This window comes from Gobio gobio, assembly GCF_949357685.1.
Source record: "Gobio gobio genome assembly, chromosome: 15".
Lineage (NCBI taxonomy): Eukaryota > Metazoa > Chordata > Actinopteri > Cypriniformes > Gobionidae > Gobio > Gobio gobio.
The window spans coordinates 25,222,900-25,249,788 of NC_137108.1; the positions used below are offsets into that span (position 1 = coordinate 25,222,900).

Consider the following 26,889-nt stretch of genomic DNA (forward strand, 5'->3'; position numbering starts at 1 on the left):
AACTTCAAAGATTCAACACTAGGCGTCACAAATACATTTTATCGACTGTGTAGAATTGTTCTGTGTTCTTTTACTGTTAACTTTATGCGATTACTGTTTACAAAAGTAAAACAATAAAATAATAAGCCATTTTGACCCCTATATTTTTGACAGGTGGTGCAATCTGCCAAAGAAATGAAACTGCTGTACGAACGATAGTATGTTGGACTTCAGTACGACTAAATATATATAACTTAAATATAACCAAATGCAAGTATAAATAACTATATTTAGATATATACATTAAGTTAATTATATAGATAATCATTCTAATCGTCCATATTTTGTTTTCTTGGATATCTGAAAACTGTTTAATTTTTCAGTTAATTTTTTAACTGAAATTAGATTAAAGGTTTTAACCACAAAGAAGTCTCTTAATTCTCTCAAATTAAACCAATGGCTTGAAGGTCCTGGATGAGGTCTATGGAATTTAGTATAGAATTTCAATAAATAACAATATTGAATGTTCATAAACGATTTCTAAATGTGAACAATTACATTAATATTCTGAGTATTAGTAAAGGCAGCAATACTTGTTAATGTTGTAAATTAAAATGACAACCCAGGTTGACAGAGTCCGTAAAGGTTGCAAAATCCCTGCTATAAGATAATCACAATAAGGCACATCAGAAGCAATTTTTTAATATCTTGTTTTACAGGATTAATGCACACTAATCTGATTTTATTAATGTCTAAAAGGTGACATTTGGGGTGCATGTTAATCGTTATTTTGATAAAATAACAGTGGTAACATAGTAATAATAGAATATTACATGTCATCTGCGGATGGGAATACTAAGGGTAATTTTAAGAAAAACACCATCTCAAGATATTTTCCATTGACATTAGTTGACAAATTCTTTTTGTCCTATTTACTGTCTTTTACTCATTCACACACAATACATTTGATAAATCACATATACTTGCTTTTCTGTTTTACGTACATGACTGAAAAAAAAATTCCCTTTTAAAATGAAAACAGACCAACAATTCCCATACATACTGTGCAAGAGACATTATTTCCATTCTTGTTGACAGTAACAATATTAATGTTGACAGTGCAATGATCGTACCAACAACTACAGACGCAGACATTCATACAAATGTGATAAACCAGACATTTTAAGAAAAGACTTCGAGATATGAGGTGGGTACCCACTGAAACAGCCACAGTCTTCAAGGAAGCTTTTACAAGGAAGATTAGGATTACAGCAATAAATGTAAAAAAAACCAAAACAGAAAAATACAAAAGTCTATTTCCTTCATGTTTGTCCATTTTAAGTCCACTTGCTCCTTCATCCAAATAAGAAGGCATTGAGTAAGAAAATTCTTTCAGTATCCACAGCTCTGTGTACATCTTGTAAATTCCAACAGTTTTTCTAAACTCCAAAGTTTCATCCCTCGCTCCATTGGATTTCTCATGAGTTCAGGTGTTCCACCTGTATGGCGGAAGCCTCCACAGTGATGCAGAGGTCTTTGTGAGGTGAGATGTCAGACACACTGACAGTTTTATACTGCACATCAGCAGAAGTTACTGGTTTGTACTGGTTCATGTCGAATACGCACGGCACACCGGCTGGCTGGCCGAAGACATTGGCCCTCTCGGCTCGGCTCTGTGCGTCTCCTTCCGAGCCTCCTCCTCCAACACGGCCTGGGCTGTGACCTTGTTGGGTTGATCCGGGTGGAGACGGCAGCATATCTGGGGCGTGTTTACGCATGTGTTTCATCAGATACGTCTCCTACAGGCAGAGAGAGAGAGAGAGAGAGAGAGAGAGAGAGATACATATTAGGATCATTTTGATAACACTAACTGGGAATGCTGCTTATATATGCTGTGAGATTGGGTGTTAATGTTTGTACCGAGGTATATGTGCGGTTGCATAAACCGCAGGAGTACAGCTTAGCGTGCTTGACTGTGTGAGTGGACAGATGAACCTCCAGGCTGGCTGCATCTACATAACCACGGTTACAGTGGTGACACTTATACGGTTTGTCCTTGTTGTGCTGACGCCGATGAGACTGGAAAAGAAACATTGAAATGACAGTTGACAAATAAAAAGTATAGTTATTACTATAGTAAATATATGTAACGTGTAACAAGGACACATTAAAATAAACCCCCAGTTTCGTAGACGAGGGTTACGCTAGTCCCAAACTAAAATGCATGTTTGAGCGGTTTTAACTGAAGGCAACTTGCACTGACAGATCTTAAAATGTCAGTGCCATTGTTTTGCCTCTAGATGCTCACCAATAATGTGTTTTTTTTCTAAGACATGTTTATAAAAGATACTTAAATGTCCTAATTGAACTAAGGCCTAATCCTGGCTTAATCTAAGCCCTGTCTGTGAAACCGGGCCAAGCTTTGGATTTTTTTTTTTTTTTTTCAGAGCTGTATATAGACACTAGCTTTCCAAAGTTTGGGATCAGAAAGATAATTTTTTTTAAAGATCTTCACCATGATAAAAATACAGTAAGAACTGTAATATTGTGAAATATTACAACTCTTTTTCAATCGGAACACATTTTAAATGTAATTTATTCCTGTGATGGTAAAGATTAATTTTCAGCATCATTACTCCAGCCTTCAATGTCACATGATCCTTCAGAAATCATTCTAATGCTGATTTGGTGCTCAGACATTTCTTATGATTACATTCTTAATACTGATACAATTTTCTTTAAATTCCAACATTTTAATACTAATTTCATGTATTCATATTGCAATTTTGCATCCTGTTTAAAGGCATTCTAAATTTAATTTACATTTGCATGTATTGAACCTTTAGTAAATTTATCAGGAAATGCAAACATTTTGCCAGTGAACGCAAAAGCATTGACAAATAATTTTATGTTTAAAATAGAGATCATGATCCTCCCACGGTTCTGAATAGACAACTAAACAATTTTACGTGTAATTTACGCACAGTTAATTTACTTTTTAAGCAACTGCTGCAGTCTATTTTCAAAAAATAATTCATTTGATTTTTTGGGGGGGTTTTTATCGGTTTGAATGAATGATTCAATGACTGATTCATAAAGACTTCACTTGTTGTTTCATTTTTAAAACAAATCTCTTGAATAATTCCAGTCCTTCCAGAAAAATGCGGCTTTTTGTTGTGATTGTTGCGGGCAAAAATCCTTGATTATGCGGCATGTTTTCTTAAAAAATGCGATGGAAAATGCGGGATATTTATGCAACTTTATGCAATGAAATTGCGGGAACTTGCAAAAACTGCGGTTTGATGAAAAAGAGAAAAAAAGCACTACATCACCGAAAGTGCTGGGAATATTTAAGTTCTCATCTTGTTTTATTGAAGACCTTAATAATGGCTCAAGTTTACAAAACATTGAGTCAAAAAAGTTCTGTAGCTTTACAAAAGGAATATGCTACAACTTCTGAAAAAATTAATAAATAACTTCCTCTTTTACAGAGGTAGCTATACAAAACAGACATTTGAGTGCTTCCAATGCACATCTCACAAGTGCAATCTCTAAAAGGGTTAGTTCACCCAAAAATGAAAATTGTCATTAATAAGAATAAAGATATTTTAGTTGAAATCCCATGGCTCAGAAAGGCCTCCATTAGCACAATGCACGGTACACTCTCAAGACCCATAAAAGGTACTAAAGACGTCGTTACAAAGTCCATCTCACTACAGTGGTTCTACAATAACTTTATGAAGCGACGAGACTAGTTTTTGTGCGCCAAAAAAAAAACTAAATAACGACTTATAAAGTGATGAACGATTAAAAAAAACAGCATCATGAAGTGATGTCGAATCATGATTCGGATCGCGTGTCAAACTGCTGAAATACGTGACTTTGGCGATCCAAACTGCTGAATCGACTCACTGATTCATAACGCTTCGAAGCTTCATGATGCTGTGTTTTGAAATCGGTCAACACACCGGGAAACTGCTTTGAGCGGTCTTTTGCTGTTATTTTTGTTGGCAAATGGGAATTTGCGTGCTTCATCATGGTTTCACCGATATCTATGGTTTCACCACGGGGTTTGCAGCTTTTCGATGACGTTCACGTATCACGTAAGTACATCACTTCAAAACGTTCCCATGGCAATAGGGGGAAATGGCGGCCCTTGTGTGAAGTAAACAAACATTTTTCAACTTTCTGCTAATATATATATATATATATATATATACATACATATTTATGCGGGGGCCGCATTTTTTTTAAATAAGCATTTTTTTTAATTGCCTATTTCCGCGTGCAAAATATGCGGGGCTAGCATGATTTTATAATTCCCCGCATTTCGTTGCAAAAAAGTCATATATATATGACTTTTTTGCAACGAAATGCGGCTGAAAACTTTGGCTGATTATGCATTAAATCATGCAATCGCATAATCACGTTTTTATGGAGGGACTGTAATTCAATGAAAAAAAATCTAAATTAAACTCTGCGGCTTATGACGACACATAGATGTCTTAAGACACGAAACGATCGGTTTGTGCTTGAAACCGAACAGTATTTATATATTTTTTTTACCTCTAACACAACACATGTCCAACAGCCTTAAGCGCGCTCTCACTTCCGGTGAGTGAGGTCTGTACACGATCTGGCATAGTTGACGCAAGAAACACAAACTCTCACACAAACCGATCGTTTCTTGTCTTAAGACATCAAAGTGTTTTCACGAGCCGCAGGGTTTAATTTGGATTTGTATGTGCATGTTTTTTTTTACTCTCATAGATTTTGTTACCATTCACATGCATTATACGACTGACAGACTGAGTTAAAAATCTTTACTTGTGTTCTACTGAAGAAACAAAGTCATCTATATCGTGCACTATCCCTTTAAATAGATTAAAAAACAAAGTACTTTCCTCACCTGCAGGTTAGAGAGCTGAGTGAAAGACTTCTCACAACCCAAGTGTGTACATTTGTATGGCCTGTCTCCTGTGTGGATCCTGAACAGGCACATTTATGTCAAGAGGTACGAAATGCATGGAAAACTAAACTGAGTATGTATGGTTAAGAATGAGGTGTAGAAAAGCCATAAACACAAATGAAAAACAACAAAAAAAACATGTCCATTACTGCACCTGTGGTGTTGTTGTAAGTGACTGAGCTGTCTGAAGGTTTTCTGGCAGTAGTTACAGGTGTAAGGTTTAACTCCTGTGTGGATTCGTACATGCTGAGCAAGGTAGCTTGTGTTGGCAAAGGATTTCGAGCAGTGAGGACACTTATGAGGTTTGGATTCTGTGTGGTTTCTGTAAAGAAGGAAAGACAAGCATGCTTACCCATGGGCTCATTCAATCATTTATAGACGCTACACAAATATTTGACGTGACAATATTCTTCATCTCTACACTCACTCTGCTGACCTTTCTTAGGTGGTCCCTACTGCCAACGATTGTCAAAAGTGTGCAGTGTATTTTAAAGACACGTTTGGAAGTGGTGTGATAGGTGTTTGAATGAGGTCACACAAAGGGCAGATCCATTTCTCAAAAAAGCATTTGCACTAAATCCTCACAGGAACTCTGTGGGCCACAGAGCCCAATCCCATGTCCATGTGCGATCAGGAGTGGACGAAACCTTTATGTGACCTCTATTTCAGAGCAGGGCAGAACCTCATAAAACTTCTACACAGTTATGGGACAATAATGTAGTTGAAGAGAGCTAGGCTTTCACTGACAGCTTCAATTTCAGTTCAATCCTTCAGCCAGTGTGTGTAAGACTACACAGTGTGGTGTAAAAGTTTAAGTAGTCTGCGGTAATAAAAAGTGTGCTAGAGGAGAAATAACATGTACAAATAGAGAAAGGAAATTAGAGAAAAATATATAAAATGATATTTCTTTTATTCTTTTGAGATTAAAAATAACTTTTCTTGACAATCTTTAGTTTCTTCTAGCAATTATTCCTCCAGTACATCAGCAAGACATTTAATGCGCAATCCACCCACTACACATGGTCACATCATGCTATAGCTGACTTCACCATTATAAAGACTGTGGTGTATATTTAAACAGTCCATTAGACACAAACTTGCATATAAGCAAACCATCACTAGAGTATGTTGCTATAGCAACAAGCAAAAGAGGATGAGGCCCTGTTATCAACCTTTCCAACGTGACGTGACCATAGAATGTCTCAGGGGCAAACACCCAGGACACGTGTTTGCATTTAAAAACGGAAAGCAGAATGCGGAGGTCACAAGAAGCACTTTAACTGCCCAGGTTTAGTCAGTTATCCATAAAGTAGGTGGGTTGAAAATACTGTCAGCTACCACTTAAAAAAAAATAAATCACCCTAAAACTAGCATTAGCTTTTATGAAAATAATGCTGCAGAGAAACGTTTTTAATTTAGATTTGTCAAGCATTTTTCACAATAAATATCATTCTAAATCAACGTGTTAAATGATTGTGTTAAACATATGTAGTTAATGTTAAAGGAGCTGTATGTAGGACTGTGGCCAAAACTGGTACTGCAATCACTTTCAAATTACTGTAGAGCGGTGTATCCCCTCTCCCCCTCCCCCTAACTCGAGGTTGCCAGCTAGGCTGCAGGATCCAGCAGGAACGTAGGCTGCTACGAGGAGGTTTCAATGGCAAGTGACGAGTCGTACACAGTACGTTTTTTTTCTTTCTGTTAATTATGTTTATGCTTCAAGAGCGATGTTTTGTGAAGTAATTATGAATCGCAAAAATGTACTAATGGCGATTAGCCAAATATAATCGTAAATATGAACGATCGTATGTGACAGTACATTCCCACATGAAAAAATACTATAGTAAAATTACAGCAAAGCTAAATAACATTAGCAATGGTCATACAGGTCCACTTGCAGCATGTTTTGTCCACTATATATGCGAAGAACGAATGAGGAATAATTTTTACTGAGGTAACGTTAGGCTACTGTCTCAAATACGTTTTCACATTGCCATAATAAGCGTGCTAATGTTGTTTTCCTCAGCGTCTCAGCATAATGACAGAGAAACGGGCTCTGATAATGCATTACTAATGTTAGCAATGACGACTCGCCGTTTTTATTTACCAAACAATTCCTTAACGTTACCTTTTCAATTCAATGACCCACCTCCTCCATCTGTGCTAACCTATGTTACTTTGCACGAACATGCATAACTTTGTTCGACTGTCATGAATATTTGAAATGTCCATTTACATTAAGTACAAGTTAGCCAAACATAGATGAACCTTACCTGTCCAGGAGAAAATTAGCAACGTTGGCATCAGTCTTCAAATTATTCTCCGTTTTCAGCCGTCTCCATCTTTCAAAGGCTTTTTATAGCCTTTTTAATCTCTTATACAAATCCTTGTTTTATTTCGGACACTGTCACAACGTTTTTCTGATTCATAACGAGGTCGTTTAGGTTTCGTAAAGTTAGACATTGTTTATCCAAAAAGTTTGTAGCTGCAGCTGTGGTAACTAGAGCAGAGCTGGCAACCCGAATGCAGAAACACTACTGACTTCGTGATTGGTAGACAGGTGGAGGGTGGCGCTTCAGGCCAAAACACAACATGACATGATCAACATCAGTTGAGGGCTGCAACTTCACTTTTAAAATGACAATATCTTGGCCGGGCAACCGTTGTCAGTGATATAAGTATTTGAAATTAACATGATTTCTTAATGTCTAGTGACATATCAGGGCCATTTTATGATTAATTGAAATACATTTCTTACATACAGTTCCTTTAACTTTGACAGTCCTAATACGTTGTTAAATATTTTTCTATTCTCTCCAATTTTTCACCACACTCACAATATTGAGATACATTACAATGGTACTAGTACAAATAATTGTATGTGTTTATATTTTTTATATAAACGCATAATATAATTGCATGTATCATTTTCTACAGTTCAAATGATACAGAATCAGATATTTTCAAAATAGGGCCCAGGAACCTCTGGGTTTGCTTCAATACAGTAATAATAATTTAAACAAAAATTATGCAGAAAAATTGAATAATGGATGGATCAGTCTTTATAGATAAAAATCTGCAGCAGCCTTTAGTCCAGGAAAATTTGTCTGCAAGGGTACCGTTTAAACGCAGTTACCTGACAAATATTGTAAGTAGTAGTAAAATCGCGAACCTGACTCTCCGTGTTCGTCCACTCCAGTATTTCTTATGAATATCTTAATTCCTTTTCTGTGTTAACACTTTGAATTACTACTGTGTATGAAATGTGCTATATCAAAAAACTTGCCTTTATATTTCTGAAAATACTCAAAGAACATTTTTAAGTAAATATCAAAATGAATATCCATTAATCATATAGCATTATATATCCATAGTGAAGCGGCAGGTCAGATACCTGTCTCTTCTTTTATACACATATCCTTTTCAATGACTCTTTTTATTATATCCATAACCTGAATAATCCAGGATAATCAAAATAAATATCTCTTTCTCTGCTTTCATATGTAATCTAGAGATGATTGTAATTCTGTGTGATTTTATACTTTTATATATTTAGTTTGAGGATGATTTTGTAGTGTTAAATCTAGTCTCCCCAGCTGCTCTGGGTTGACCTCCAGCCAGGATGCATGGCTCACTCTCGTGAAGGATAGCTGTGGCGGTATCGCCGTTTGGGTATTGAGTGTTCTCTTAATAAACGGTCATAATCCCCTGACATTAACTAGAGTGTGATGCCCTAGTGCTTGTATGTATGTGCGTTGTATGATTTGTGCAGATCCAGTATTGGAGATGGGCCTTCCTGCAGGCGATGCCAGACCTATAGACGCCTTTCTATGACCTCCGAGGTCATTGTGATATAAAAATCTAGTCATGGGGCGACAACTAGTCTACCCATTTTAGTGATATGCTCTGCCATCTATCCTTGTGTGGAAATTTACCGTGACTGGGCATTTTCTCTGCCAATCAGAATCATTCCACATGGCAGTAATGACGTGTCTAGACCTTGAAAACAGTATAACTGTTCAGAAATTGTATGTTCATTAGACGGAGGCGGGGAGACTGTTAGAGGGAGCACGGCCTACGAACTCCTCTTGAAGCTGGCTTCTGCTGATGAAACTGCAAACTATTCTTCAGTAAATATTTCTTTAATTAATCTAACTCCTGACTCTTGGTCTTCATTTTTCACTACTGGTCCTGGGTCCTAAACTGTTACCCCAACAATAGATCCATTAATCATATAGCGTTATATATATCCATAGATCCATTAATCATATATGATGTTGTGACGCCTAAATATGTGAATAATTTATAACTACTGATTTGAGTTTTTGGTTACACTTTACTTTGATAAGTCTTTATATATAATGCATTATAAAAATATTTTAATGCATTAATTATGCCTCTTAATGCACCTGACAATGCATGGTAACATTCTCATAAATAATTAGCCACAGTTATAATATCTATTCTTTGCTACACCTTTTAAAAGTATAATGCATTAAAACCCATGACAAACTACCAATAACAAGGAATCTGCAAATATAATAATTCTTTTTAACTTTGGTTACAATTATTTTAAAATGTAATGCATTATAACATACATTACATGAATACCTTTATACATAAAGGTTTTCAGTAAAATGTTTTTTTCAGTGAAAAGTTTTTTAGTGTTTAATTTTAGAACTATAATATCAGCCATTTATTCGTTTTTCATTATTTAGGTCATATATGACAAACGCTCCCTAACCAACACGCTAATTCTCTCTTTAACGTGTTTAATGCAGTTTGAATTACGATATACATTTTGCAATGTATATCATATCGTGAGGAAATTGGCGAACACACACACACAGGCTCTCCCGCAGTCCTCTCCCTGCACTAAGGTCCATCACACACACTCTCCACCACCCGCCTGCTTCGCCACAGACACCCACACACAAACACACACACGCTTGAGGTGCGGTGCTGAATACCGTGTGTGCTGCTGTAAATGACTGAGCTGTCTGAAAGCCTTCTGGCAGTAGGAGCAGGTGTAGGGCTTGGCACCGCTGTGGATGCGGATGTGCTGGGCCAGGTAGCTGGTGTTAGCGAAGGATTTGGAGCAGTGCGGACACTGGTGAGCTTTCACCTCCGTGTGCGACTTGGAGTGCAGCTGCATGTCTGACTTACTGCAGAACGTCAAACCACACATCCGGCACCTACAGACAGAAAAACACACGCACACACACACACACACCAAGGGGTGGACAGAGGGATGAGAGAGGAAGAAAACATGGGAGAAGACAAAGTACGGATGAAAACGGGACAAAGAGAAAAGGAAAGTTACAAGCCTGTCCATCAATAGTGAAAGGAGAAACACGAGACACAACAAACAGGCAAGAAAGAGACACAACACAAGCGGGAGGGTGAGTGACGAGGAGGTCAGTGAAGAATGATCCAGAAGGAAATTGTAGACCCTGGCTCTAGAAAAGAAAAACGAGAGGGAGAGGCCAGAAACAGGAGTGCAGATGGGCGACAGAAGTGTGTGTGTGTGTGTGTGTGTGTGTGTAGATGTGTGTAGCTGAGGCTGCACATGCTGCTGAGCAGAATAACACACACTTCTACTGAAGCACAAGAGACAAACTCGTTGCAAAGCCGTGAAGCCAGCGAGAGTGTGTGTCGGCCGGGAGGGCCATGCATTTCTTTAGTATGAAAATGAAGTGGGATCCCTGCCTCTGTCTTCACTTCTTCTAATAGCAAGAAACACACACTGAGTTCATGCTGAGCCGATGTCCCTTTGAAAAGCCATACCTGTACGTTTTGCCGCCTTCTTTCCCAGCATGCCCATCTTCTGGGGACAGACTGTAAGGGTTGGCAGAATGATGCTACAGAGAAAAGGAAAATCAGTCAAAAAATGGTTGTTTAAAACTTTTAAATGGTGTTTAAAAATGATTTGGCACAATTTTGGGGTCAGTAAGATCAAAAAAAGAAATAAATACTTTTATTCAGCAAAGACACATCAAAATGATAAAAAAGTGACAGTAAAATTATTCATAATGCTACAGAAATGTTTCTTGAGAACCAAATCAGCATTAGAATGATTTCTGAAGGATTATGTGACACTGAAGACTGAAGTAATGTTATATAGTTATATTATAAAGTAAATATATATATATATAGTGAGGAAAATAAGTATTTGAACACCCTGCTAATTTGCAAGTTCTCCCACTTAGAAATCATGGAGGGGTCTGAAATTGTCATCGTAGGTGCATGTCCACTGTGAGAGACATAATTAAAAAAAAAAATAAATCCAGAAATCACAATGTATGATTTTTGAACTATTTATTTGTATGATACAGCTGCAAATAAGTATTTGAACACCTGAGAAAATCAATGTTAATATTTGGTACAGTAGCCTTTGTTTGCAATTACAGAGGTCAAACGTTTCCTGTAGTTTTTCACCAGGTTTGCACACACTGCAGGAGGGATTTTGGCCCACTTCTCCACACAGATCTTCTCTAGATCAGTCAGGTTTCTGGCCTGTCGCTGAGAAACACAGAGTTTGAGCTCCCTCCAAAGATTCTCTATTGGGTTTAGGTCTGGAGACTGGCTAGGCCACGCCAGAACCTTGATATGCTTCTTACAGAGCCACTCATTGGTTATCCTGCCTGTGTGCATGACTTTCTCCCGTGACTCCTCTGGATCATCCAAATGGTCATTGGCAAACTTAAGACGGGCCTGGACATGTGCTGGTTTAAGCAGGGGAACCTTCCGTGCCATGCATGATTTCAAACCATGACGTCTTAGTGTATTACCAACAGTAACCTTAGAAACGGTGGTCCCAGCTCTTTTCAGGTCATTGACCAGCTCCTCCCGTGTAGTTCTGGGCTGATTTCTCACCTTTCTTAGGATCATTGAGACCCCACGAGGTGAGATCTTGCATGGAGCCCCAGTCCGAGGGAGATTGACAGTCATGTTTAGCTTCTTCCATTTTCTAATGATTGCTCCAACAGTGGACCTTTTTTCACCAAGCTGCTTGGCAATTTCCCCGTAGCCCTTTCTAGCCTTGTGGAGGTGTACAATTTTGTCTCTAGTGTCTTTGGACAGCTCTTTGGTCTTGGCCATGTTAGTAGTTGGATTCTTACTGATTGTATGGGGTGGACAGGTGTCTTTATGCAGCTAACGACCTCAAACAGGTGCATCTAATTTAGGATAATAAATGGAGTGGAGGTGGACATTTTAAAGGCCGACTAACAGGTCATTGAGGGTCAGAATTCTAGCTGATAGACAGGTGTTCAAATACTTATTTGCAGCTGTATCATACAAATAAATAGTTCAAAAATCATACATTGTGATTTCTGGATTTTTTTTTATAGATTATGTCTCTCACAGTGGACATGCACCTACGATGACAATTTCAGACCCCTCCATGATTTCTAAGTGGGAGAACTTGCAAAAAACACAACATTTTGACCAATCACTTTTTTCTAATTTCAAACAATGTAATTCAAAACGATTTCACTATATGTTATTCATGTGTTGTTATACCTGTCCTGAAAGACCCAAAATCAAGGAATCTGTCCCAGTAGGTGAGCCAACCAATGGGAGTGCAGCTTTCTTCCTTCTGCCTCGTTTCGACGGTAAGGGGATGATGACCGGTGAGCAGGGCAAGGAGTCATTTCTCTTGTCTGGTGGAGTCATGCAAGTGTAAAAAGCTTTAATTATGTGAGACAAGACTAATAAAACAAAAGTATCTGTGACCATTTCAAACACTTAATAAACATATCCAACTCAATAAAAGATATTTCCAAAATTAGTGTTTAATCATATTGCACACAAAAAAATCATACCATGTGCATGTCTATTTTTATGTAAAATAGGGTGCATTACCCGTTTGGACTGTTATCATGGTGGTGGATGGATGTCCAGGAATAAGAGACTGAGCAGATGATACTGGAGACACCAGAGTGACCAAACCCGCTAGAAAGAGTGAGGAAGTGATGAAAGACTTATCAAAGTGTTGAAACTTACAGAGAAGAACCTGTAGCTGTTTAGCATAAACACACACATACAGTACCTGCCGTCATGATGCCAGTAGGCGGTACAGGCACCACTGTGATACTGTGTGAGGACTGAGACAGTTGTGCATGCTCTTGTTTTAGTGTCCTTGCTGTCGTTGCATCCATGGCACCCCCAGAAACTGCCACCACCGTTGTGGCGGGATAGTGGGTGGGGCCATGCGAGTAGGTGGGGCTTTTGTCTTGAACAAGCTGCTCCTTTACCTTATTGAGAAATACAGCATTCTCAATCTAAAACCAAACAGACAAAATTGGGTTAGACAAGTAAGATCAAATAAAAGTGTATTATTATTTGAAACATTTTTACATTTTTTAACGTTTTTTAAAAGAAGACTTATGTTCACCAAGGCTGCATTTATTTGATTAAAAAAGTAAAGTAAATAAAGTAAAAACAGTAATATTGCAAGTTAAATAACGGTTTTCTATTTTAAAATGTAATTTATTTCTGTGATGGCAAAGCTGAATTTTCAGCATCACTACTCCAGTCTTCAGTGTCACATGATCTTCAGAAATCATGTAATTTAATGTAATTTATTACTCACCCTCATGCCGTTCAACACCCGTAAGACCTCCGTTCATCTTCGGAACACAAATTAAGATATTTTTGTTGAAATCCGAAGGTTCAGTGAGGCCGCCATAGGGAGCAAAGCAATTTACACTCTCAAGATCCATTAATGTACTAAAAACATATTTAAATCGGTCCATGTGAGTACAGTGGTTCAATATTAATATTATAAAGCAACGATAATATATTTGGTGATAACTGATTTCAAAACACTGCATCATGAAGCTTCGGAGTGTATAGAATCAGCGAGTCGAATCATGATTCTGCTGAAACTGCTGAAATCACGTGACTTTGGCGCTCCGAAACGCTGAATCGCCTCACTGGTTCAATACGCTCCGAAGCTTCATGCAGCAGTGTTTTGAAATCGGTTATCACTCTACAAGTTGTTATTTCGTTTTTTTGGCGCACCAAAAATATTATTGTCGCTTTATAATATTAATATTGAACCACTGTACTCACATGGACCGATTTAAATATGTTTTTAGTCCATTAATGGATCTTGAGAGTGTAAATTACATTGATGCCTATGCAGGCCTCACTGAGCCTTCGGATTTCAACAAAAAATTTCTTCATTTGTGTTCTGAAGATGAACAGAGGTCTTACGGGTGTGGAACGGCAGGAGGGTGAGTAATAAATGACATTTTTTCATTTTTGGGTGAACTAACCCTTTAAGAAACATTTCTCATTTATTATCAATATAAACAACAGTAGTGCTGCTTACATTTTTGTGGCATTCACTTGAAATAGAACAGCATTTATTTGATTGTTTTTTTTTTTTAAAGTAAAACTCTTTTCTATCACCTCTGATTAATTGAATGCTTACTGAACCCAAACTTCTGAATGGTACTGTATATAATGTAAAATACAATATAAAGCATGTAAATACATTAATATGGTACTATATTAATGCTATTATAGGCCAGGCATAAAATACAATACTTAAGTTTCAAACTTAGAAAGCTGAAACATGTATATTGATGTGCTTACCTGTCCCTGCACAGGAGACCAGAAGTATGAAGAATTAAAATGGGAATCCTCCATCACCCCTGATAAAAGAAAGTAAACATAGGGACATACATTTTTAATTTATACATTAAAATCATTTTATCTGTGTGGTGTATAATGGATATGGACATAACATTTTATTTTCTACATAAAAAAAAAAAAAAAACTTTACCTATGTGGCATATAATTTGATAAATGAATCAGAAAGAAAATTGTTTGTTTGTTTGTTTGTTTGTTTGTTTATAATTTAACGCCGTGCCAGCTACCCCAGCTATATTAATGGTGAGAAAGAGATTAAAAAAGAATGGGTTAGAGTTTAAATTTTATCTTAGATAAAAATTGTAAAACAAGATCTGGTCATTATTAAGAAATAAAATTATAATAGTAAATTCCCATTTTACAAATAAACAATTTTACTAACAAATTATAAATGGAATTGGTCAACATAAATTATGCAGGAAATGTTATTCAGGAAGAGCTGGTGTCTTTCATTAGTCTATTTATGGGCAACACTGCAACAAATAAATCATGCATTTCGCATCAGCAAGTAGTTATATGCTTCATACGTGACTGTAATACACAGAAGCATCATCACTCGTGAGTCTGTGTTCAGGTTATATTGTTACAGATTGCGGCTTTATACAGAAGCTCGTACGTCTATCGGGGTGCAATTTGTCATTTTGTTGCAGAGAAGAGAATGTACTTTGCTTTATTCTTTATTAAAAGCGATGCAATGTAAAATCGTGCTTTTTGACCATATTATGAAATATTCAAATGTTTATTTGCAAATAACCCATTCTATCTAAATATCTGAATATCATTGACAGGCTGGGGCGAATCTACTGTACGATAACAGAGGCGGACCTGCAGCCCACAGCATGACGGGACCCGTGCATTCACTCGACTGTCGGCTAAAATAAAAAAGGAAAGGCGAAAAAGGATAGAAAAAACAGAACAAGTGGGGAAAAAAACGTCGACGCTGGAACCGAGGCGGTTTTACGCAGACTTCCGGCACATGAGTGTCGACGGTCGGGCGACAGCAGCGCCAGCGGCTCACATCAACAGCCAAAAACAAGCTTCAAAGTGAAAAATAAAGACTCATTACCAGCTCTCAAGACTTTAGCTTCGCCCGCCGGGGATTTCCTCCGATCGGGGTAGTTTGGGAAGTCTTTCCGAACCCACCCGTTTGAAGAATTTCAATGTTTTTTTTTCCTCCCTTGTGTTTTTTTTCTATTTTTTTTCTTTTCTTACGGAGTTGGCCGAACTGTCTACACAGCACTTCCTCTCGGGCGGCGCGAATGATGCCCGTGCGTCCGTACGTCATTTCCGTCTAGTAAGGTCAAACATACCAAATAATATTGTTTTTAACAATTATGTTTTTACACTAAAATACATCATTTCGTTTTATAAAAACAAATATTTATATATTGTAATTATTCTTTCACATTCTTAATTAAACATTTGCAAACATTCACAATATCTAGATCTTTTTTTTCAGTATTCTAGACCTTTAAATAAGAATACAAAAATATAGATTTTTTGTAAGGCACTACAATTGCATGTTTTCAAATGTACTTACGTTTAGATGTCTGCTATAATTAATATGTAATGGCCATGTTTGTTGTATGTATTTTACACCTGTATGTATGTGTTACTTAAGAAATAAAAATATGTAAAAGAACAAGAGCTGTGTTGTAGTACCCATTTGCTGTTTCAACAATGTGGTTTCATTAAGACTTGCCATTATCTACCTGGCTCAATGTGAATGGGAATAGGTTCCAGTGGCCATGGATATGTCAGAGAATTTTTAAATGGTAAGGAAATGCAATTGAATGACATGAAAAAAAGCACAAATTTAATGTAAATAACAGAAAATCGGATTTCAGACACGCAATGTCTTAAATTTCTTCTTTTCATTTAACTTTACATGTACTTATACCTCTTTTTCCCTTTCCTCTTTATTCATTGTTTATTATGACCTTACTTTTTTTCATTATATATGCTGTGTGATATCTTTGTTTCTGTTAGTTACTGTTTCTCTTTGTAAAAAACATAATTGTTTACATCTTAATTTCACGTATCCAAACTGACGTACAGCATCGCTGGTCAGAGATAATAAATGCAATATATGCTGCCTTCACGTGCTATCGGAATTATCGTAAATACGAGTTTCCGAGGTAAAAATTGGACATGAACGCCCCCGCATTCTGAAACTTGAATGCAATGAGCTCGAAATCACGACTTCAGAAGTCGGAATTATCAAATTTCCGATAGCACGTGAAGGCAGCATTCTATTCATTATAGTGAATGCATTTTCCCTAATTCCACGCGATGTCGCCAGAGAGATTCAGACATGTTTCCTTTAGATGAGGTCACATTTTAAAGCTGTTGATTTCCGGCTGATGAGGTCTGTCTGTGTACACGTCTTCATACAGTATCCGTGAGTGTAGTCTGGAGTAGAGAGCAATAATTCAGTTAACCCGTGTCTTCAGTATCAACAGTGGAAATTCATATAAAAACATCGATAAAAGCATGCAAGTCTAACAAAGAGCTTACTGAACTAGACGGGGAATCTCTGCAGTTTGAATTACATCGGCACTGGGTTTGTGTTTACACTCAATTCAGATGGGGGAGGTGAGGAAACTCCAAAAGAAGTTGAGGCAAATTGAGAACTTGGAAATCAAAATTTCCCTCACTCCCGAGGAAAAAATAAAGGTACAGAATTACCATGCTTCTCTTCACTCACATGACATATTTGTATGTTCCTACCGGACTCAAAACACTGCACAATTTGTGCACATAGAATCTTAAATACTGTAAATTCAGTTCAGATGAACTGTCATTTTTCCCACTTCACACATAAAACGATCACCCAGGAATGATTTACAGAATGGAAACACATAATTTCAAGGATTACTAATGCATTCAGCTACCTTAATTTAGATTTCGTCTTTTATGATTATTGCACGCAAGAAATCTCTAATCTTTTACTCTTTGTAGGTCTCAAAGAAGGCGGAGCTTCGCTCCAGATTGGCTGAGCTTCTGCTGCAGCATTCTGGCCCCCAGCAAACTCAAGGGATTGTGGGAAAAGAGGAGGATAAAATGAAAAGACAAGTGTAAGAATGAGCGACTAGGTAGGGAAGGAGAGAGCGAGACAGTCGGGGCGCATGAGATTAAACTCTAGCTTTCTGCCGGTGGCTAGTCCTCCGCTCTCTGGCATCTAAGCAGTATTGATTCATCATATTTCTTTCAAAAGTCTATGCTTGAACTCCCACACCCAGGCTTTCTGTCTCACACATTGCTATTTAATAATATAGGTGTTACAACAAAACTATAGCAAGACCTGCATCGTTTGTTTAACACCTTTGGACAGGCTTGAGAATAATGCGCATTGATATTTTTTGAACTTGTTGATGTTTATTTTTCATGATAGCACGGAGGTCACAGAGCAACATGTTGCCCTTCCTCCTGCGCTAAAGATTGCACGAGAGGAGAGACGAGAGAATGAAGGAAGCGATGGAAGCCAGACAGATGGCAGAGGAGAAACGCATCTCCCCGTCAGCCCCAGTGTAGAAGAACAAGAAGGTCAAATTAGTGCACTAATCACACACACAATTACAGTTACTCGCACAGATGTTGATTACAAGCCTGCTTGTCTTTCACAGGAAGTTCTGCCTTATGGCTGTCTCATGCGATGATATAACAGATGGTTCGTTTATCGGCATTCACGGGAGAGAGAAAAAATGACCTCAGCTTAAACAAAACTGTTTGTTTGTCTTCATACTTTGCAGATGCCCAATTTAGATCTCGCAAACAAACTTGGGAAAAGTCCAAGTTTCGTCTCAGAGCTCTGGAGGGTCACAGTGACATCATCACCTGTGTGGTCGCCGTAGACAATCTTGTGATTTCTGGCAGGTACTGGAATCGATGAGGAAAATAATACAAATAAAAAAAACTGTTTATGACTAACTGAGTGTGAAATTGCTGATGTATCCGTTAATGCTTCTCTCTTCTCTGCTTTTCAACTTCCAGTCGAGATACAACAGTTAAAGTGTGGCATGTTCCCACGGCAACAGAGCAGCGCAATTTGGGAGGTCACAGCGGTGGAGTCACCTGTCTCAGTGCACCACCTCCAGAGTACTGCAGGAGATTGGGTACACACACACAGACTCACACTCTCTCAAGCCCGGGAAAGTAAAGAATAATTGATCCTGTTGACGGGGCCAGCCGGTTGATACAGATGTACCCGCGATTGTTCACTCATCCTTTATGCTCTCTCTCTCCTTTCTCCCACCTCTTTTGTTCCAGCTACTTATGCCCTCCTTCCCATCTGTCCCTTTTGCTCTCCATCACTCCCTGTCTTGCTGTTTTGACAGTGCATTTGTTCTTCACATCCTTTGTCCTTCGTTCCCCCTTTTCTCATGTCCTGCAGTCTTATTTTTTTCTCATTTGCTGTCCCGCTCTCTCATTCTCTTGATCTGTTTTTCTGCAGCACGTGCATTTGACTTGGCTGACAAGGAAAGATTTGTTCTAAGCGGTTCCACTGACTGTTGTGTGAGAATTTGGGCTTTGAGCTCGGGTAAGTCTCTCCATCCCTCTCTCTCTCTCACACACACGCACACACACACACACACACACACACACACACACACACACACACACACACACACACACACACACACACACACACACACACACACACACACAAACACAAACTGTGGCCTCCCACAGCCAACACTAAATGTATTATTTTTAATGATACTGATCTGTGATCATATACTTGAGGGTATATGAGGGTTGTGCAGCTTTTGTGCAATTTAATTGAAAATGTCTGGAAGATATAGAATTAAATGTGAATGAATATATATGTTATAAAAAAAATTGTAATGAATTCTGTTCAGAATTTAGAGTATAGTACAATGAAATGAAATGCGCTTTTTTACAATATATATAATTTCAAAGCAGCTTTACAGTGATAACAGGAAAATAATGACAAAGAAAGGAAAACAATAGTTATTTTATCTATGCAGAAATTCTGGAGAAAACAGTGATGTCATCGTCCACGTCCAGAGCTCAGTTCAGTTCTCATACAATGGTGTCAATGCAGTCAGATCAATAACATTTTTTAATATTAAGTGTTTATTAAGTTTTGCTATATATTAGGAAATGGTCACGGTTTTCACAAAAAAAATATATATTAAAGGATTAGTTCACCCCAAAATGAATAATTTACTGATATGAATAAAATCTGATAATTTACTCACCCCCATCTCATCCAAGATGTTCATGTCTTTTTTTCTTCAGTCATAAAGAAATTAAGTTTTTTGAAGAAAACGTTCCAGGATTGTTCAGCATATGATAGTTTTCAGTTGCAACCAAAATGCTGAAGGTCCAAATCAATGCAGTTTGAAAGCGCTTCGATGGATTCCAGAGCCTCTGCGTGATCCCAGATGAGGAATAGGGTCTTATCTAGCAAAACGATCGGTCATTTTCCCCCCAAAATTAAAATGAATATACTTTTTAACCTAAATTGTTCATCTTGCACAGGCAGAAGTATCTCCCCGTGTTTACAAAACGCTCATGTGAAGATTCATACAAACGCCCTTTAGCAAAAACACTCAATTTTCAACTTCAAAATTAAGGATATATCGTTATTTTACCTTTTTTTTTGCTAAAGGGCGTTTGTATGAGTCTTCACATGAGCGCTTTGTAAACACGGGGGTGATACTTCTGCCTACGTCTCGTGTGACCGTTCCGACGTGATTACGTCATCCTTAGCACCTCGCAGAGCTGCACAAGATGAAAAATGTAGGTAAAAAAAGTATATTCATTTAAAAAATTTTTTGAAAATGACATCGTTTCGCTAGATAAGACCCTATTCCTCATCTGGGATCACGCAGAGCCTCTGGAATCCATCAAAGTGCTTTGAAACTGCATTGATTTGGACCTTTAGCATTTTGGTTGCAACTGAAAACTATTATACGATGAACAATCCTGGAACGTTTTCTTCAAAAAACTAATTTCTTTTCGACTGAAGAAAGAAAGACATGAACATCTTGGATGGCATTGGGGTGAGTAAATTATCAGGAAATTTTCATTTTGGGGTGAACTAATCCTTTAAACAGCAATAGGTGGGCATAAGAGACCGATCTACCATTTCACTGACTAGTACAGAGAAACTTTTACGGGACTATACATATAAGATAATAATATTTAATATTACAATTATTATAGCTGAATATATGACACAATATATTCACATTTTGAAGTGCATTATATTTTCATAAAACTATTTGTAAATAATGTATTGTGGTGTTTGATGTAAAAATCTGTTCTATATGAGGCAATCAAAAGTCATAATTAGTCCAAAATATTGATTGTAATTCTTTATGTTTTGGTACAAAACTCACAGGGCTAATTCAGTTCCTTTCTTGTGTGAATTTGCTGAATGTCTTTGAATTGCAGTTCAGTAAATCTCACCTCTCCTTCCAAATTCAACTCCAATTCAACAACCTGTGATGTGTGAGCAATCACACTCATGAATGTAGTGTGGCATTAGAAATATTCATTTAAAAATATTATTAAAATGGTAAAGGATTGCAATGTTAAAGGATGGGAGAGTGTACAGCAGATGTTCTGTTGTAATGGTTGCAGTGTGTTCTGAATCTCAAGAATCAAGTCATTATATAACTGGTAGAGAGGGTACTTAAGTGTGTTTGGGGTTTGCATCACATGTTGATTTTGTTACTCCTACAGGTCAGTGTGTTAAATCCATCTACACCTTCAATGCAGTCACAAGCCTGTGCTTCATTGCTGAAGGAGAAGGCTTCATTGTTACTGGTTCAGGTAGTTATCTCTCTCTCTCTCTCTGTGTGTGTGTGTGTGTGTGTGTTTGTGTGAGGGTGAGTTGACCATACCTTGCATCAGTCTCGACATATCAGGTGCATCTTAAGCTCAGTGTTATTGATCTTACACTAGATGCTGGGAAGCTGCAGGTGTGGAGCTGGAGCTCGCAGGAGAACTGTCAGTCAGCAAACGCACACCTGGACGCAGTCACCACACTACAGGTGGGCGAGCGTCATGGCAACAGAACTGTGCTGGCATCTAGAACTTTCTCAGTCTGCCCTTTAGAGCAGCACGTTTAAAAAAAAAAGAAGGAAAAAAAAAGATTGTGACTCCGTTCAAAGCTGAAGTGTTGCCTGTAGAGGAATCCCTTGAGAACACGTTTGCTTCTCGGGCGATCTTAAAGTTCACAGAAATGTACAAGCTATTAAATGCCAACATTTAAACACTTTTCTTCTGCAATCTCTCTCGTCTTACGATTGATTAAGGAATACAAAGAAGACTATGAAATATAACTGGGCTGAACAATATATTATAAGGGTATCAGATACAGAATAGAAGTAAATAAATCATGTAGCAATTGTGAGGTTGAGATAAGAAACATAATACTGTAGCATCAACAGCGGTGACTCTTTTCCATATTTAATACTGTTAGTTGGCACGAGTTGTCATGGAAACACAGTGGCATTTACCCTCCATTCTCTCTCTCGCCACAGTCTCAGGGTCCTCTGCTGTTCAGTGGCTCCGCTGAGGGATGTGTGTGTGTGTGGGGGGTGTCCGATAAAGGGCCGGAGCCCCTCCGCAGGCTTCACCTTTGGGGCCCTGAAGTCACAGGGTGTGCTGGGGATGACGGGGTGAATGGGAGGCTGATTCTGAGCCCCCGCGGTGACCGTGTGTTTCTCTCATGTGGGAGGGCCAGCATACGAATCCTAAATTGGAGAACGGGTAATATATTGTTCTATCTATGGAACTCAAATATTGATATTTATTAGGATTATATTTAATAATATATTCATTAATTAATATTACTTTTAAATATATAATATAATTTTGTGTTGGTATGATTTTTATTGATAACAAAGTTCAAATAAATGTCTTCTATTGTAATATATTATAAAATATAATTTATTGTGATGGCAAAGCTGAATACTCAGCATCATTACTCCAGTCTTCAGTGTCACATGATCCTACAGAAATCATTTTAATATGACAATTTGCTGCTCAAGAAACAACTCTTTTTATTATTATCAATGTTGAAAACAGTTTTCATAATTTTGTGGAAACCGTGATACATTTTTCCAGGATTCTTTTGAGAAATAGAAGGTTCAAAAGAACAGCACTTATTTGAAATATATTTATTTGTAACAATTTAAGACAGCATACTTGCTGAATAAAAGTATTTATTTCTTTCAAAAATCTTACTTACTCCAAAAAAATAAAAAATAATATATATATATATATATATATATATACACACTACCATTCAAAATGTTGGAGTCAGTATGATTATTTATATATATATATATATATATATATATATATATATATATATATATATATATATATATATATATATATATATATATATATATATATATATATATATATATATATATATATATATATATACACATACTGTAACTACCATTTTTAGAAACAGTTAATCTCATATGATAAAAGCAGCCCTCAGATGAAGATTTTTCAAAGACATTACATGAAAGTGTGCAGATGAATACACCAGCGTTTCTTTTTTAAATTAATCAGAGCAAATAAACATGTTAATTTCGACAGCCTAATGCGACTATGTCAACATAATCCGATCTGCCGTCAACACCATTATTTAGTCAACATCTCATTTTATAAAGTATTTCTCATGGATATGCTGGATTCTGTAGCAATAAATATTTTACTACCCCCATTGGACCTTCATTTGTTCTTTGACTCAGGGCTATTTAACAGATTTATTAATGGAATACATCTTGACTGAGTCTATTCGCTCAGAGCTGCTAATATCATCTGTGATAAAGTCCCAGTGGCTCAGAGAACACAGGCAGGAGAGGGGGCTGTTCTCCTCAGGGCAGAGGAAAACGTAAAAACATCCGTCGCTTTCTAATCCCGTTTTCTCACAGGATATTTGTGCTGAAGGCCATTATCCCCCCCCAAAAAGAAAAACAACAACCTGTAAACAATTACATCAGATAAATCACAGTTACTGGTAGGAGCACACTACATGATGTGATGCTCTAATCGAGAGCCCTGAGCTTCATAATGACGCCAGTTCATCAAACAACTCGTAGCTGGAGCTCTCAAAGAAATAATGAGCTTCTTACAAACAGAAAAACATTTGTATTAACGACATAAAACACACAGCAAAGTCGGCAGCTATTGACACAGTAGGAAAGGGGTCTATAAATAGAGAGATTATGTGAGTTTAATTACTTTTTTCTGGTTTATTTATGTTTCAGTGAATGAATGTTATAAAGATGTCCCTAATGATGCGTTTGCGCTCTCCAATCGTTCGCAGGCGTGATGACTAGATTAACCAATCACAGCAGCACTGCTGGTGTCACAGATTGTGTAAATCAAATACCCGGTCTTTTGATTGGCTCTTGTTTCGACCTCGCTAATGGAGAGAGCAAGATTAACCGTGAGTGATTTTAACATTTGTTTCATTTTAACACCCCTGGAAACTGCAAGACAGTTTAATCACTCACCCTTTCTTTTTTTTCTTTCTCTCACACTCTTCAAGTGTTCTCACTTCCCCAGTGCAGGTACCTGGTTTCGCTCACCTCTTCAGATCTTCCCAGAATTCTCTGTTTTGCTGCATGGCTAACAGCAAGCGGGGACCATCGGTGGGTCACAGGGGGTCGTAACCTCATTGTTTGGGAGCAGCTTCCGGGAAGTTTTAAAAAGAGGTGTGTTTTTTTTAATATATATATATATATATAGGGTCCCTTTCGAGTATCTCAAACCCACTTAGTCTAACAGACGTTTGTCTACCTACTTTATGTAATGCATTACCGAATATATTAATTCATAGACATTCACTGACACAGTTACTAATATAAGACACTGCTCAATGTTTCATTTAGTCAGTATATCAATATGTACATCTGTAATGAGATACCGGCTGGAATCTAGTATCTTTGGGATGCTTATTAATGAGAAGTCTGCAGGAATGCTCCAGGCACTTGACAATGAGATCCATAGCTCACATCGAGCACTGGAAGCCGAGCTGATGATCACTTTGTGAAAAAAAATATTGATTTCTTTGTAACTACATTTCTAGAGTCTAGAGATGTGTGTCTCAACTGGTGGGTTACAGGGAAAACGCTGAATGCAAATAATCAAATGCAGCTAGCAAATATAATTTGCATATTTAGATTAGCAATAAAAAATAGACTTCATGTTTTTAAAAGGAGGAGAAAATGCTTCCCATATCATTTGTTGTGGATGTCAAAGTGTTTGCGTTTAATATTTTGGCACTTAATCTGTCATTTGGACGCTAGCCAAACTAGGCAGATGCCAACATTTCATGGCAATATTAATATCACTGTTTAATTTCAAGGACATTTTTGTATAGTCTTGTGCACACTGCTGGAAAAAAAACATCTTAAAATGTCACAAAACCCCCGCTTTAGCACTGGTTTGGTCTTAAGATGGTTTTTCTGTCTTGGGCTGGTCGGTTGGCTGGTTTTAGAGGGGTTTTGGGCACTTTTCAGCGTGTCAGGCTGGGAGACCAGCTAAACACCAGCTTGGTTTGGTTGTGAGACAAGATTGAATAATCTAAGACCAGTTTAGACTGGTTTAAGCAGTTTTTTTTCTTCCAGCAGAGTAATAAACAATTTTGCCATTTTTCCGGGTCAATGTTCAATGTAAAATCCAAAAGTCAAACACTGCATCCAATATTTTGGCGCTTAATCAATCACTTGGAAGCTAGCCAAGTTAGGCAGATGCCAACATTTCATGGCAATATTAATGTCAGTGTTTAATTTCAAGGACATTTGTGTTTACATTTGTACACCCTGCTGACAAAAACATTTTAAATCAACGTGAGTTGGTTTTCTGGTCTTAGCTGGTCTCCCCGCCTGGCCAGGCTGGTATATTTTGCTGGTTTTAGAGTGGTTTTGGGCCCTTTTCAGCTGGTTAGACTTGGATACCAGTTGTTTAGAGACATTTTGTAGACAATATCCAGTCATTTAAATACTGAAAAGTTTCCCCACACAGACGCATGCTCAAGCTGGTCTTGAAAGCTGGCTGGACCCTTTTTTGTCCACAAAATTTCACTGAAATGTTGATAATGTGACACTTAAGCCAGATATGAATAAGATTTTTATGTTGAACTGCCTCTGTCTAACTCTTAATGATGTACTTGCTACTTCAAAAGCAGTTTGTATAATGAAGTCATTCCAAACCCATTGACAGCGCACTGTTGTCAGCAGAGCTGCGTTGCGTTTTGCTCCAGGCTGAGTTAAACATCCTTCTGTCCTTGTAAACAGTGTGACCCAAGTGCCCTATACACTGACGGTCTTCTGTCGTTTTTTCTCTAGAGGCGATGTCACAGTGAGACGAGACAGCCGATTGGAAGATTGTCTTCTGGAATCCGACAGAGACTCAGAAGATGACGAAAGCGAGGGTAAGAGAGAGAGCCAAAGACAATGATAAATATTTCAAAAACTATTTTAACAATTTGTTTAGAAAAATGTATGCATATTTTTTTAAATGAATGTATTCAGTTCCAAAGGGAATCTGCAAGAATTCAATAATAAAACTTTAAGCACTTTATGGACTTATTGGAATAAATGAGTTAATAGCATTCTATTAAACATGCATAATTTATTTCGACAGCCCTAATGAATAGAACTTTTTTTCTCCAGTGGACGATAATGAAGACTCCATAACCCAGGATGCATCTGAAACAGAGGAACCTGCAAGTTCTTCATGGCTGCGTTGTGTTCTTCAGTGAGCGAGAGGAGGGGTGAATGAAAAAAGAGAGCGACAAGGGGGATGAGATGGAAGGAGGGTTAAAAATAATGAACTGGAAAGGAAGAGCGAGAGAAGGCAAGGTCAAGTGATGACGGTGGAGTGCAAGAAATCATGCGGAGGGACTGAAGTGGAACAGATTGACGGACTGGCAGAAGGAAAGAAACAGATGGAGGAGAGAAACAACAAACTGTTTTCTATGTAAACGTTGATCCAATAAAACCTACCACGTTATGTCTGTGTGTGTGTGAGAGTATTTATCATCGCTGGCACTTCTGCCTATAAATATCTATAGTGTTGTTCATCATGTAGGGCTCCCGTCCAACGCTACATTAATGTATATTGATTTTCCTGCCGCTGCCTCATTGGATTTGTTCTTTCTGAATACTTTTTATTTACTTCAGCTGGTCTCCGGAATATTAATAAGACACTCTTTTATTCCGTCCGGCTATTTTCGCCTTCAAAATTCATTTATTTTCTTTTCGCTGCCT

General features: G+C 37.6%; 2 protein-coding genes across 3 annotated transcripts; one reads left to right on the forward strand and one right to left on the reverse strand.

Annotated features, from left to right (window-relative positions):
* Positions 1–661: 661 nt before the first annotated feature.
* znf384b (zinc finger protein 384 b) lies at positions 662–16,025 on the reverse strand. Its single transcript, XM_079837264.1, is given in 12 exon segments — positions 662–1,778; positions 1,900–2,058; positions 4,889–4,967; positions 5,103–5,270; positions 9,919–10,143; positions 10,736–10,809; positions 12,473–12,612; positions 12,815–12,904; positions 13,002–13,233; positions 14,555–14,613; positions 15,678–15,740; positions 15,743–16,025. Coding segments are annotated over 12 exon segments (1,764 nt in total). The 5' UTR covers positions 15,897–16,025; the 3' UTR covers positions 662–1,457.
* LOC307138733 (uncharacterized protein) lies at positions 15,573–26,636 on the forward strand. 2 transcript variants are annotated; one of them, XM_079837265.1, is made up of 15 exons: positions 15,573–15,905; positions 16,348–16,386; positions 17,198–17,287; positions 17,573–17,688; positions 18,006–18,157; positions 18,364–18,487; positions 18,605–18,726; positions 19,065–19,151; positions 21,329–21,418; positions 21,551–21,639; positions 22,132–22,360; positions 23,940–24,062; positions 24,165–24,330; positions 25,966–26,051; positions 26,293–26,636. In XM_079837265.1, exons 2-15 carry the CDS (start codon positions 16,384–16,386, stop codon positions 26,379–26,381), a joined length of 1,566 nt encoding a protein of 521 aa, XP_079693391.1. In that variant the 5' UTR covers positions 15,573–15,905; positions 16,348–16,383; the 3' UTR covers positions 26,382–26,636. The 2 variants fall into 2 exon arrangements, with proteins under 2 accessions (XP_079693391.1, XP_079693392.1); XM_079837266.1 differs by lacking the exons at positions 15,573–15,905; positions 16,348–16,386 and adding an exon at positions 16,969–16,979.
* The last annotated feature ends 253 nt before the right edge of the window (positions 26,637–26,889 follow it).

What these genes read in the sequence shown, in the direction of transcription:
- LOC307138733 (XM_079837265.1), top strand. An exon ending in AGAGTACTGCAGGAGATTGG is followed by an intron (nt 18,727 to 19,064) that starts GTACACACACAC and finishes GTTTTTCTGCAG; the next exon opens with CACGTGCATTTGACTTGGCT. An exon ending in CCGGGAAGTTTTAAAAAGAG is followed by an intron (nt 24,331 to 25,965) that starts GTGTGTTTTTTT and finishes TTTTTTCTCTAG; the next exon opens with AGGCGATGTCACAGTGAGAC.